At 39.6% G+C, this 15,131-nt stretch overlaps 1 protein-coding gene across 1 annotated transcript in view; it reads left to right on the top strand.

The window, feature by feature from the left end:
• Positions 1–15,131, top strand: part of macrod2 (mono-ADP ribosylhydrolase 2) — a 445,260-nt gene that overhangs the window by 398,968 nt on the left and 31,161 nt on the right. The window contains exons 9-10 of the mRNA XM_061745838.1: positions 9,198–9,276; positions 15,070–15,108. Of these exons, the coding sequence (XP_061601822.1) occupies positions 9,198–9,276; positions 15,070–15,108 (118 nt within the window). The remainder of the gene's footprint in view (positions 1–9,197; positions 9,277–15,069; positions 15,109–15,131) is intronic.

Genomic DNA, 15,131 nt, shown 5'->3' with positions numbered 1-15,131 from the left:
GCACATTATGCGTACTTGTACTTTTTCAAAGAAAATATGCTTAAAGGGACAACAAGTCACAGTCATCCATTTCCTAAATTGCAGCCTTGCTGAGTCATGAAGTAACTGTGCCATCCCAGAGAACTACATATTTGTGCCAATATTGTTGGAAAATTAAAGAACTCAGTCTTCCTCTAATGCTGCCAAGTACCTCTACAGAAGCATTACAGCAGTAAGAGCTGTATCTTATTTTACTTTAATGCATACAAGTTCTCCCATTACAACGTACTGGAAGCTTCTTGTTGGTTGCAAGCATCTTTTATAGGTCTGCATTTATGACGGGTCTAATAAAATATTAAACAGGATGAAACCTTATATGATTGTAGTCATCGTTTTGCACACCAGTGCAGCTTGAAAACTTTCTTAGTACTTGTCAGTCCCTCATTATTTACCTGCACCTTAAATAATGTTGTGGCTTTGATTTAAAAAAAAAAAAAAAAAGATAAAAAAATACGGTACCTTCACAATGCATTGTACTTTCAACTTCCTCATGAGCAAGTATCTAAATGACTAAATCTTTTTGTGAAACAGTGATGTGCATTTTTATCTGGTTGAAATGTGGACAAATATTTCTTATCTGATGTCTCTTGTGATTGGGAAGGTTTTTATGTGACACTCATGTCCTGTTACCACAACCTCCAAATGAGAGCTCGTTTGCTGTTTGAAATGGCTTGTGAGTGGAGTAGTTCCAGTCTGAAAGGATCTGGGGCTCTGGGTTTTGATAGATGGATGCGATGGACCGAAAAACTAATGCAATGAAGGGGAAAAAAAGCTGAATTCATTCTCAACATATTTATTAACGGAGGAGACAGACAACACATTTTACTCATGTAAGGAAAACTACGGTTGTCTAAAACTCTGCAGGATGCTTTCATCAGATCACAGACAAAATCAGTGAATACATCTTTGCAGTTTTATTTGATCATGTAACAAGACATCTTAAACAAAATATATTATTATGCAAGACAGGATATGTCTATCCTCCTCTACAAATATTGATTCATTGAGATATTTAAAGATGAGTTCATGAATCTGCATTTAGCACAGTTTCAGAATAATCACAGATGTAAGAAAGAAATCTCTGTGTTTTCTTAAGTAATGATAATGACAATGATAACAAATCTGTGTTACATTTTTTATAACCCAACATTAATTTTAAACCTTAAAAATGTATTTAACAAGCTATCCCTCCAGCCCTCTCTCAGTCTTCACAGAGGTTCTTCTAGACCAGTGGCGGTCCAGAGGTCAGATCGTTACCGATCCAGCCAGGGATCAGAAGCACAGCCCTCACATTAGACCTGCCTTTATCTTTCCCCTCTGACCTCATCCACAGCTGCACAACCTTTCACCTTTATTATCCTTTAACTTCACACTTGCGCAGTTGCCTGCAGGTACAACACCAGTATTCCATCATTATAATCATTTGTAAATGTATGAGTGGAGCCTGCTGTTAGTTACGTGCCCAAGTGTTATTTTAGTATTGTGCACTAGAACGGTCTATTTCAAGCCCCCCTGGTGGACAAGGACTTCCATCACTGTTACTGGTTTTCTAAAGAATATCTAATTAAGTGAGAATATGTAAGTTATGTTTACTGGTGTCGCTAGTGACATATTTCTTTACTTTGGAAGGGAAAGCTTGTGTATATACATAATGAATAATAAATAATTCAGAATAAATAATAAATAATTCAAAACACTTTCTCATCATAAAAATCCACTTAGGAATTTCAATCCATAAAGCCTGCAGTCTTCTGTCAGGTAAATGATATTTCAAAGTTTTATCCCAAAAAATAAGTAAATAAATAAATAAACTAAATAAATAAATACTCTTTTTTTTAATAAGGCAAATAAATATATATTAAAAAAAAATATATATATATATGTATATATATATATATATATATATATATATATATATATATATATATATATATATATATTCTGAAATCAAGTCCACTTCTTTTTCCTTCTTTAAATCAGATAACACACCTCTTTTGCTGCTATTAGCAGGGGAACATGGAGGGAAAGACTCAAAGCCTGTGAAAGTCAAATTCTGCCTCTTTTTGTCTGAGAGAACAATTTTTGAAAATGTAAGCTAAAGCGTTAAATGCCTCAAGCATGCTGCACTCCAGTTCTTGTCTCCAGCACCAAGTACTGTAGCAATAAGGCCTGAATTTTACAATATGATTTATTTGTTCAGCTCAAATCTGTGAAATATCTGAGCCACGTGCAGAATTTGTTGAATTAACATACAAATTGCTGAAATATTATATCTCATGGATTTTTCCACATCTGGCCGCGCAGCACTTTTTCTGTCAAAAAATGTTATACCGAGCACAACATACAGACTCAGATGTAGATTTGTGATGTTTCATGCTTGTAGAATTACCAGCCAGCTCACCACAATGTTATCACTTGTATTTAGTCACACTTTGCCAAGCACTTATGCATAATTGTTTACACAAGCATGTATCAAAATCTTTGGCCTCTTTTGCAATATTACACTGACTCCATTGCTTATCCTACTGCTATTACTGTGATATGGCAGACATCTAATGTCGACTGGCTTTAGGAAGTAAGAATTTGAGCTCAGCACTTTCCCTCGGGCTTTTGGTCGTAACCATGCCTTCTCAAAGAGCTTGGCTCGTCCTTTGATGTATGGATGGAGGCGTTTTGTTCAAAGGGATAACCTTTTCTGGGCACTTCTTTGAAATGATAATTCTCCAGTTTGCTGCATGAGAGCTGGAGTTCTCTCTCACCGGAGAGGTCAATCAAAGTCAAATGAAGCGGCGGCTCACAGTTTCACCTGAGTGGCCAGTGCCAGTATCTGGCTGCTGCTGTCAGCTCTGCCACAGACTTGCTTTCTGGCCTTTTTTGCAAGATGAGAGGAGACGAGGGATGTCACAGTTACAAGCAGATTTTAAGCAGTATAACGTAAACCAAGTAGTTTTGCTGTCATGGCCATAAAGGATCCGAGAACATTTCTATGTGGCGGAGCATTTTCACAGCTCTGACCAGTGATGTCAGTCCCAAGTTGAATTTTTGCTTTTCACAGCAAGCGCGGTGCATCATGCACTAGAAGCGAGGGGGGCGCAGCTGTGTGTAATTACGTCAGTAATAAAGCCTGGATATGGTCCACCTGCCGCAGAGTGAACTCTCTATCCAATCCAGGGCTTCAGACAACAAAAGGGACGAGTGCTCTCTGATTATGGCTTTGAAGATGCAGCTAGGAGGCTGTTTTATGGGGAGATATTTCTGGCTCCGAAATAATTCACTGAAATTATCCAATCTGTCTCAAACAATGACAAGGACTATCAATGTTTGATCACAGGAAACAACAGTAATATGTTGCATGTCATGAAAGAGTGAGTAAATACTGAGAGAAAAAAAGGTTTGTTTGCTGAACGTATGTATGTATGTATGATGTGTAGATTTCATCTGCCGTCTGCTGTGATGGATTGGTGACTCTACCAGGATTTTTCTATATGGTGTTTACTCATTACCAAGAACATAAACACATACAATTATTGAATTAATTATTCAGCACCTGATAATGTGCTATATCTGTCTCCTGACGCTGTTGTCCATCTGGATGCAGCCACTCAGGATTCAGTCGCACCTCGATAACAAGGCAGCGCAGCACAGACACGGACCTCCCTTGAGTTTTTCCTCCAGCTGGAGCAGACATGCTAGGGCAACATGTCCCTATTATTGTTTGTGACAGAATCAAGACGGAAATGCAAGTAGCAAAAAACGTCTGGACGGAGTCTGCATGTCGGGGTCCGCTGTGAGTGTCCCAATGTAATTATGGGCATGGGTGGCCAGGAATGACAGCTCATCTGTTAGCCAGCCACTCCAAGTTTAGGGCACCTGGCGAACGCCGTGCCACAATGATGAGCCACAGCAACTTGCAAATTACATATCACATACCGACTCTTTATGGAACAAGTGAGTGGTGTGGGTGCATGACCCTTTATTATTTTTTCCCGTTGAACATGAACACAAACTGACAGAAATTTTGATCCACTGCATTTTATTAACCTTGAAGGTAACATCGAAATACATAGATGGGACCCATGGCATTTTAATCTAGGTTTCATCTTTTTTGCCACTCAATGAGGTAGATGAAATAATTGAGATGAGAACTTGCATCATTAAATATCTCACAGTATAGCAACAGTGTTGACAAATAGTGTTTGCACTGTAAATTCCTGTCTTTTATGGTGCGATGCATAACTTAATGTGCATTAACTTCACTGCTGCTGAATCTTAATGATTCAAGTTTTTTTTTATTCTTTTATTTTTCATTTTAATAATTCCTCAGGAACAAAATATTTACTTGGAAATATTTCACTTTGACTTCTTAATTAAAAAATATTTTCTTCTGAGAATCACAATCTTGTTTGTGCATAAAGTCTAAATACCTCCCTGCAAACACTTTCACTTTTTTTTTTTAGAAGGCTGTTTTTGTCAAGACACTTTGAATATACTTTGTTTTTCCTCCAAATTTGGCTGGATCTCTACCAAGTACAGTTTAGCTCATAACACAGACTTTACAGTGACTCATTGTCCACAGAATATTATGTTTGCCCAGGATGACTGGATACATGGATGCAGACATTTCCTGCACACCCTCAGATAAAGCCTCTGCCATCAGGGATGAGTAATGACCAGGCAGGTTAGCATGCAGTGATCTCAGCTTTCTAATAAGTCTTCCATTAACTTTTTCAACCTTGGCAACTGCAGGGTGCACATTTGAAGTACACACTGCACCACCTGGGACCAAATTATTGGACCTCACCTCCAAAAGAAAAAATCGAAATCTAAATTTATGTATTAAGCGACATTTTCTACTGAAAATGCTGATTTAAATGAGACTTCAAAGGGTAAATGATTGAAAAATCCAAATGCAGGCTTCAGGAAGCAGGTAGAGATAAAATGAATAAAGAAAATATGCTAGAGGGCTTTTCAAGAAGATAATTTAACCCCCACCCCCACCCAGGGCTTCCTTTGAGAACCGAGTGCACTAACACTAAGGTTGTAATCAGAGATAATTAGGAGAAAAATGGTGATTGTTCATTGAATTTGATAACCCCAGGTTTCTGCTTTTGGCTCTGTATATTTGGCTCTCTAAGAAGTGAGGTGTCATGCTCCATGTTTCTGTTCTGCCCAAAGTAAAGTTGTGTGCAATTTACATTGGTGAAAAAGTGCTAATTCGTATCATGCTGAGCTGCATATGATTTAAATCAATTATAAATGCCAGGAGCAAGACCGAAACAGCAAATCAGGCCAGAAAAGAATACTGGCAAAAAAAATCTAAGCAAATTCATATGTTAATCCATTGATTTCACCTTTCAGCTTTCAGTGCCTCCAGCATTCAAAAGCATTTTTCTTACAATTTACAGTCGGCTGATTTAAACATGTACTCGGGAATTGCTTTTAGCGCCTGACTATATTGTTTTATAAATATCAATCCATCATTCTTTTTTTTTCTTTTTTTTTTACATCACAACAGAAACCCATCCCCGAAATAACCTGAACATATCAAACCATATCAAACCTTTGCCATTTTATTTAGGAAAAATTACTCCGCTGTATTTGGTTTGGTGATGGCTGCAGCAATACTCAACTTAAACTAATATGCTTTTTATAAGAGTAAGCACACATAAACAATCTGAAGCGCTACATAACAGCTGTAACCTCTGCATATGTGAGGTACAGAATGCCATGTAAAATGTGACAGATCCTCTTATATAATCATGGACCCGCTGTAATGGAGACTGTACAGAAGGGTGTCTCATTTGACCCTGGTGGTATCTCCCCAATAACTGTTTGTGCTGGCTGTATTGTATGTATGTAGGTATTGTGCTAAGCATTGGCCCTGCCATAGACTGGCCACCTATCCAGGGTGTATCCCTGGCTCTCGCCTGTAATGAGCTGGGATAGGCTCCAGCAGACCCCCGTGACCCTGCAAAGGATAAAGCCGGTATAGAAAAAGGATGGATGGATGTTCTAAGCATTTATTTGAAATGGCCATAAGATATGGAATCTTTAATTTTCATTTCATTTCATTTGTGCCTATGATTCTGCTGGAGCAACCAGGACAAACCCATTTACACCCTTGTTCAGTTTTAACAGAGTACTTCACGCTATTCAAGCACTAAGGACCTCCATGTTTTGCAGAAATGCTGATGCTGTGGTGGCTGGATAAATGGAATTAAAGGGCAGAGGCTTAAATGTGTTTTTTAATGACCTTTTAAAGTCGATTTAAGGACAGATTCAGAACAGAACTTGCTCCGGACCAGGTGGATGGGTGCTAACTGCTAAACCAAGACAAGGCGTTCCTCTAGAGGAGGTAGAATATAACAGAATGCATAAAGAAAAAAAAAATGTTTCATAGTAAAATAGAAGCAAGCAATGATTAACTGAACGCAAAATATGAGCTTAGCAAAAGCAACACTGCAGGAAAACCAAGAATAAGACCTAATAAAACTAGGCAATGTTAATGAAACATGGCATCAATAACCATAAGCCATAAATATGATCACTTTCACCCTAATTGGCCAAACTAGTATCTTTTTAGCCCCCTGTGGCAGCAGTGTATTCCACCTTCTCCCAAATAGTCTGATTCACCCATAACTTTTTGTTTGAATTGTTATAATCCTCCAAAGCATTACAGACTTCCTATGAAAGATAGTGATTTAGTGTGCTATTGATAATCATTTGATATGAAAGGGGAACAGGAGAAACATATGCTGGGAGTGATATTGATTTAAATTCCTCTAATATGACTATATTGTACAGTAAGTGTGCACGCACATGAGAGTTAAGCTCTCTCTGGGTGACCATCTTTTTTTAACACCGGTATATTTTATACTTTTAAAAAGAGAAAGTCACAGATCACCTTCTCTGTTCTGTTTTATTCATTTCCAACTCTTGTAAACCCTTGGCCAGAAGCACTGGCTTCGACATAAACAGAATGTTAATGTTCTACACCTCCATCTCCAGTTTCTTTTGGTATCTCGCTCTTATTCATATCCGTCAAAGTCCATGCAGAAGGTTTCTGATCTGTGAAATAAAAGAGCTCTTCTCTGCCTTGTTCTCATGGTGGACTCGCTGCAGTCACAGAGAGCACAAAGAACTAACAAGAGTATGCAAAACATGGATATACCAATACGGTTTTGTTTTTTCCTGGTCTTAGCAGAAGATGTCACTCACTTAGAGCGTGCACACAATGGCCTGTCTGTATGATGCAATGCAGGAATTCATGATTCATCCTGTTTCATAGTTGACAGTCGGTCTTTGAATAGAGTGCCATAAAAACATGATAGAAATTCTTGGGCAGCTGCTGTCCTTTGGCCTCCCAGTGCCCAGTGGTGTGCTCTATCTTGACATATTATCACTTTTTTTCTGTTTGTCAGCGAGTCCATGCCTTCAAAAGGGACTTGAAGCTTTCTTTCATTTTCTATATGGGGTGAAGGGTGGAGAGAGTGAGTCTACATATTATGAACAAAACCCCCCAAGACATCTAGCAAAATAAAATGTTACCAGCCTGAATGTGGCTGCTAACATTTACTCCAAAGCACTGATCATAAACTATTAATAGAGGCGTATCTGTATGAGCAGCAGAAGGGTGCCTCTTTGAATTGGGCCCTAGTGTCGAGCAGGGTCAGGAATGGGTCTTTTAGCTCCTTTTACTTCCTCAGAATATCACTATCCTGCTTGGAGAAGGATGGCTGGCAGATGGCTACCGTTATGGCTTTTGTGTAAAATTGGCATTCTTCAGTCAAGTGATTATCTGCTGCCCTGGTGTGTAATGTATCTCTGTGACTGATGCGTGCACGTGCAGAAGAGATGGGTGAAAGTGAAAGAGGTGACCTCCATTTTTGCAAAAGTTCCTTGTACTCATTTTAGCGACATTATTAGAGCATCAGAAGTGTTCAGGGATATCTTAATAGTGCTTTATTGGTCCACGCTTATTTACATTGTGAATATAAAATGCATCACAAATCCACATTCACCATGCATGCAGACAGTCAGTGTCTCTGGTGGTCTGGGTTTTAAAGGGGCATGTTATGAAAGAACAAAGAAGACAAATAGTGCATTAAATCCTATGTAGGGGTGTCAGAAGTGATCACCTCCGTTTGAAAACATACACTCAGGCATATCAGATTTGTGCGGTACTGTGACATCACAGACGCAGATCAGAGTAGAATTATGCAGCTTCACCGATTTCCACATCTTGCTCCATTTGCTGCAGCTCTTAAGCGCGAGGCCCAAAGCTGGAACATCAATTTCAAAAGGGAAGCACCTTGAAGAATGAGAGGTTGGACTGCAGTTAAGAACTTGAATCCACTCCCTTAAACCAGTCGCCATATACAAAGCTGACAGGTGTGATTGAGAAGGCTGCTTTTGTACCGTAGCTCTGCAGCATTTTGACCAAAGAATCGCAGACAATTCATTAAGACCTAACGAAATTGTGTCAGGTCTTGAAAGACCGGCATAATGTTTTCTTCAATTAAGATTGCATAATTTTAGTTTTCCCAGAGGAGTCATAAAAAGCCAAATTACCCAACAGTAAACAGGTAAAATGAACAAGCAGAAGCTTAATATGAACTGATTTGTAATTATTAACGTGTCAAGTATGAGTTATTTGAGTCAATGAGGTATTCGTGTTGGGTTGCCATTTGTTTTGTCATCAAACAAAAAGGAGCCAGTCTGTTTTCTGGCTCCTCTTCCCACCTTCCCTCCACATCGCTGATGAGGAGTGTAAAAGAGAGGCAATGAAGCTTGTCTCTAAAGCAGCATCTCAAATTATTAAAGTTGTCCTCTTCTGAACTATCTTCCTCCTCTGACTGTGTTAGCAGCTGAAGCGATTGTTCTGTATCTTAATTCTGTTGTCAATTTTATTTTGACATTTAAACAGAAAATCTCTTTTGTTTTGTATAAAACATTTTCAATTACAGAAGTTTTCTCTGAATCCCGTTTGTTTGAGATTTCGAAGTAACATGTACATTTTGTGTTATTTCATTTTTCAGCTTTTGATTATGGCTTTGTAATCTAATCTCCAGGAGTCAAAATACTTCATTTACTAATTACCATTACCGTTTAAATCTGTCCAGCGTGCTGACGAATTGCTCTTTCATCCTTCTGTGCAGATCACACGGGTCATTTTCTGTGTCTTCCTCGAGACTGATTTTACCATCTACAAGAAGAATATGTCTGTTGTATTCCAAGGTATGTGCTCTTACTTTTTCTGATGTGGAATGAAAATATATTGTGTTGCCTTTTTAATTAGTCTTTTGTTTCTTGTAGTTCATCCTTCATCCTCCTGACTGTCAGTGTGTGTTGAGCTGGACAGCCTTGTATTTGTGAGGATGGGCGTGTCCCTAGAAACAGTAGTGCAAGCACTTTTCAGGTTTGGGGGATCCCTTTAATGGCAAATGCAAGCAATGCAGTGCAAATTTGTGCTGCAAAGCTGATCTTTCACGTGCATTTTTGTTTTTCTGGTGGAACTTAAATGTCAGATTTGATTGGCTTAATAATGATGAGAATGTCACACAAGAGCTAAAAAAAATGTCAGCGTGCATATGCCTAGTGAGTGATTTTTCCTGGTTACTGCACTTCAACTCTATGTGTGACATAAACAAACATCTATTATCTTCCACTCTCTTTTCCGCCCCTCCCTGAACCTCCTACCCCCATTTTCATGCCATCATGTTTTTGTGGGGACCAGAGGCAGTCGCTTGTCCTGATGGGGCTCCGCCGAGGATTGAAGTGAATAGCTTGGGAGCTGAAAGAGGCTGGCTGGCTTCAGCAGCCTAGCATTACCTCCCATTTACCTCACTTTTCCCTCCTCACCTCCCCAATGGAATACCAGCTCTCAGGCCTTCATCTTGCTGTTCCCAGATGGAGAGTGTTTTGTTCTCCCTGCACTCCTGTCATCTCTCCCTCCCCTCCACCCAGGCTCTTCCCTGAAAGATTGCATTCTGGGGAGAGACCTTAATTATGCCTGCCTGCCCCCATGCACCCAGCACCCGTCTCATCATATTATTGTTTTGAGATGAGAATCTCGAGCTCTTGTTCCCCAGTTATCACTCTTGCTATTTAAAAGTGTTGTCAGTTAGTAAATGCTTTGTATCTCTCCACAGCTGGTTGCAGGCTTTTCAAAAGATGACGGTCTCTGAACGTGTGTCTGTCTCACAAAGGGCGCTGGAATGCCTTTGAGACTCATTGTATCAAATCTCCTCCCAAAAATATATAGTATGCCAAATACAATTAATTTCTGAAGGAAAACAAAATCAGTCGTTGATTAAATGCCAGACTGTTCCAGAAGGCTACCACACCGTTTTAAACAATAATGCATGAACGTTTCATGTCCTTTGGCGCGTCGGGTCAGTCCCACCCTTAACACTGCTTAGTGAATACGTCTGGGCTGGAGAAAATATCAAATCCCTCTTGGTGGTTAAGTAAATGTGACTTTCCCAATCAGGGTCAATGTCTGGAGTGTGGCAGACGCCGTCACACCGCTCTCACATGCACCTGTTCTAATCTTTCACCTCAGGTTCAAGATCAAATCATTTAGTACTTTCTCCATGAAAACAAAAGTGCTTTTGAGAGATTCAGTAAGACTGAAAGATATGAGATTATATATGAATGAAAAGCAGACACTCATGGAAAGTAGTGAATTCATATTTCTAATCTAGACACATTCTGTTATGTAAATGTGCTCCAGCAGTAGTAGAAAGGTGTGCTTTAAAGAAAAAAGAAATACTGATTGGTATGATTGCACCATGCAGCAAATGGATAACCCTGTAGTGTGAAAGGACTTGCATTTAGCCTGCGCAAAATGGCAGTAGTGAATCAGAGGCTGTGAATTGGCTCTGCAGGTGCACATTCAGAACATCCCATCATCCTCACTGCCAGGGAAAGACAGTCATGTAAATCTTGCAGCAGCAATGAATGCCACACACCGAGGCTGAGATCATTCCGTCTTCTGCAGCATCCTTGCTTTCAATAACCTTCAGTAACATTTACCCTGACTATTCTCTCCTCCTCTTCTCACTTATGCTTTTCCTTTCTCCTTTACCCATTACTTTATTCCTCCACATTTTATCATTCTTTGTAATTACATCAAGTAGAGCTTTTCCATTGCCTACTCTATCAGAAAGCTGCAGAGCTATAGAGCGCTTGTGAATAGTGACCTTAGCGGCCCTCCTGTAATTTGTATGTGTACGTGTGCATGTGTGGTTATGTGAAGTGCTGCATCGTCATTACCACATCCATTTTGAGCGTGTCTTCAGTTCAGAATAAGAACAATGGAGTTTTTATTTTGAAGTCTTACTACTCTCATTTTTCATCATCCAGCCATTTTCCTCATATTCAAGCAATCTGTCAAGAGACAATGACTGGAACAGGAATGTGTAAACAGGACATTTGCATACAGGAAATTGCTCTATTACAATGTGCATTTCCACAAGCTGTCAGTGTGAGGGAGCCAAAATATGGTTACTTCTCTGCAGGAGGAGGAAACTGACAAATACCCTCCGCTGACAAGGAGACTCATGTGCACATGCATGAGCCGTCCTGCATGAGTCTTCCTCATGAGTCGATAACAGGCACATTAGGCAAGAAGTTGCGCAATGTTAATTATTGAACTTTTTCAACCGCTGGCATCATAACAAATTGTTAGAGAAGAAGATTGCCGATTCGGCTTTGCACTGGTGTTTACTTGGTGTTCAAGCATGCTCACCAGCGGAGCAGCCATTTAATTATTTATGATGACGTTCTCCCAAACAGACAAAGGGCTTTTATGTAGAACCGGCTCAAGCTGCACTTCATGCATTTAGAGTTATAGGGCCTCTCAAGCAAACAAATACTGCAATATGCAAATATGCATACAAATGCCTGCACACAGCCACGAGCTTACCTTTGTAGCTCCATTCACTATCCATTACCCCCCTGGCAACTCAGCTCATAAGCAGTGATATAATGGCCTATTCATTACTCTGTACTCATCTCAGAGGACCAACAGTGTTGTTTGAAGAAATACAAACCTAGGAACAGCAATCAGGAAATATTAGGAACTTAGCCTAGAAGAGTTTTAATTTTTAGGGGAAAATAAATCACTAAATGATTTACATACACTGTTCACTCAAATCAATTAATCATATGATCCTATTATGTATTCTGATTGCCATGTCTGACCACATGGTTGCCTTGGCACATATTATTTGCGAGTATGAAAGCAGTCAGGCAGCTGTGGTTGTAGAGAGTAAAAGCATGTAGAAATTGATTCTGGGTACACTCCTCCACTAATATGATCTGGGTGGCTGCCCACAAGCTGGGCTCCATCTCCTCTTCTCCTCAATCAGCCACGGTGCTGACAATATTAACACAGCCCACAGATCTGTAGAGGCTGCTGCATTCTCTCCGACTGTTTCACTGACTTTCCAATTGACATTTATTTACATGGCTCTTAATACACTCCATATTCCCAGCCTTCCACTCATGCACATGCACTTGCACGCAGATATGCACACACTCCCCAAAATGTCCGTAATAAAAGCTCTCTCCAACCACCCCCACTGGTTTGGAAGAAGTAAATCTGTGGTATGCACAGGCTTTTATCACACACATGTAATTTGTTGTTGGAGGATATGAAAGGCTATAGGAACCCTGTGAGGGGTGAAAATGAAGTCTCTGTTGGTATCACAAAGCTATTCCTCGGGGTCGGGAAATGAGGAGACCAGGGTGTGTCAGTGATGTGATTGTGAGAAGGCACAGTCATCTTTGGCAGACATGAGAATTCAGTTTCAGCTCAGCATAAGTGAAAATGTTCATGTTTATGCATAAATCAGACACGCGGGAAAATATATCCCGACTACGTGCTTAGCAGCATATTTTGCTTGACTTGGTTACTTCTGGCCTTTGCGTGGTTTTAATACACTTAAATCAAAACTGTGTCCTATACCATTTCTCACAAGCTGTTGGAATATTTTAGGGGCGGAAAACGAAACCCTTAAAGAAAGGTTAAACATGTTTAAGGAGCTTTAAGGGCAGAAATTCAACATTATATTTTTGGCTTTGTTTCAAAAAGTGGAGAATGACATTAAAGCAAAAATGGTCCTGTTTTGTTCAAGGGCTGCATATCTAAGACACTGAAGCTGCTCTTCCAATAAGAACACCATCTTTTCTGGAGTAGCCCAGACTTACAGACCATAATAAGGACATTTTAGTTTGTTTGTTTTTTTCCTTTGACAGTTCATATTTCATACCTGGAAGTTGAAGGTGAGGCCATTATTATTTTGTTGAGGATTATTTAAATCAGTTGTACTTGGCTTTACCTTGTGACAGACCTGCTTGTCTTATCCTTTTACAGCCTTTGTGCAAGCTAACCATCTCCTAGCTCAAGTTTCTGGTTTTTAGTTAGTTTTTGAAGCACACATGTAAAAGCAGAATCGCCTATTTTTTTGGATGTTTACATTTTCCCAAATCTTAAGCAACTATTTGTCTTGTCGGTTAACCCTCTAATGCCAAATGTATAAATAAAAAATAAAAAATAATTAAAAAAAAGCTTTTATATACAATAAAAACATAAAATACATTTCACAATGTATTCATAATGATACAGAAAAGGATTATTTTGGAACTGTTAATGACATAATTGGAGTGTTTTTAATTTCAGTATATAATAAACATTATTCACATTATTTCATATTTTTAGGCATTAAATGGTTATTATACTTTGTACACTGTCAGTGTTCATCCATTGCAATTTAGTTAGTTATAAACTGCCAAGAGACCATGAACAAAATAGAGGTGCCATGTATTTTCTCTGCTGTCACACATGATTCCTGTGTGAACAAGTATTGGCACTGTAGCGCAGTTATGATGTTTGGCAGCAGCTGAAACGCCTGTTTCCATCCTTGCGCTGTTGTTACTGTATCACTGGGCCTTCTTTTGTTTCCCCAAGCAGGGTTAGATTAATGCACTGTACCCTTTTATTCGGTGTTATACAAAAGAAAAGCCTGTCGCTGGATCCACGGGGAGCTCTGATGGTTACACTTCTACAGAACAGATGACAACAGCCTTTCATCAAAGTGAACACTTTCTTTTGCTTGTTAACCACAGCGAATCTTTTTACAGATGCATGCACAGCCGTACACATATATATAATCCTGCATGTGCCCTCACAAATAATGTTTATTCCGTTCAGCTGTGCACAAAAAAGCAAGCGTACATTTACTGCACATACAGTATACGGTGCGGTGTCACAAACCACCTCGAGGCATGCTGAGCTGAGCAAGATGTGAGTGTGTGTTTGGATCTGGGATCCAGGAGCTGTGAGGATGCATCCATGCTTCCACCTTCCACATCTCTCACTCTGCAGTTCCTCCCGAAGCAGCCTCCAAAGCCTCATTCTCATCTCCCACTGTGCACCTCGACTCAGCCACCCAGAAACACCTATAGTTCACTCAGTCTGCCTCAAACAGCAGAGCTACAGAGAAAGAAAAAGGAGGAAAAAATAGCAGGGAAACTCAAAAGCCTTTTTAAAGATGCAATTGTCCATGCCAGCTTGGAGTCCTTGTAATTTGAGGAAATTGGGAGGTTTTGTGTCGTTTATGGTGAGCTTACTTGTGTGGATTTAATTGAAAAAGAATGTCTCAAGAATGTGACCTTCTTAAACATAAACCCACAGACTCAGTCCTTTGGTGTAATAATGTGCTCTTTCCAAGGACGCCTGTTGGGGAAATTGAAGGAGGTTGTTAAGGGTTGTTGGGATTTTGGAACGTTCATGTCCATGTGATAAGTAAGGAGGCAACGAAAGGGTTTCAACAACAAGTTTTTGGATGTTTAATATGATTGAAAGAGAATAGTTCAGGTTCTAGTTTAAATTTTTGATTCAAGGCGCAGTAGAACAACATTGTGAAAGTGTGATCCAACATTATTATCAAGTTGTGATGACTCCTTGTACTGCACATTATACACAGCATGCTTTAACACACTGTCATTTCCCTTCTTCGCCAGACAATGACATGGAGGTTACAGAGGAGCAGCTGAAGGGGGGTGAGTGACAGAATATTTCATGG

This window comes from Cololabis saira, chromosome 17 (assembly GCF_033807715.1).
Source record: "Cololabis saira isolate AMF1-May2022 chromosome 17, fColSai1.1, whole genome shotgun sequence".
In the NCBI taxonomy this organism is placed as follows: Eukaryota; Metazoa; Chordata; class Actinopteri; order Beloniformes; family Belonidae; genus Cololabis; species Cololabis saira.
The sequence above is the reverse complement of the archived record's forward strand: the minus strand, read 5'-3'. Positions and strand labels throughout refer to the sequence as shown.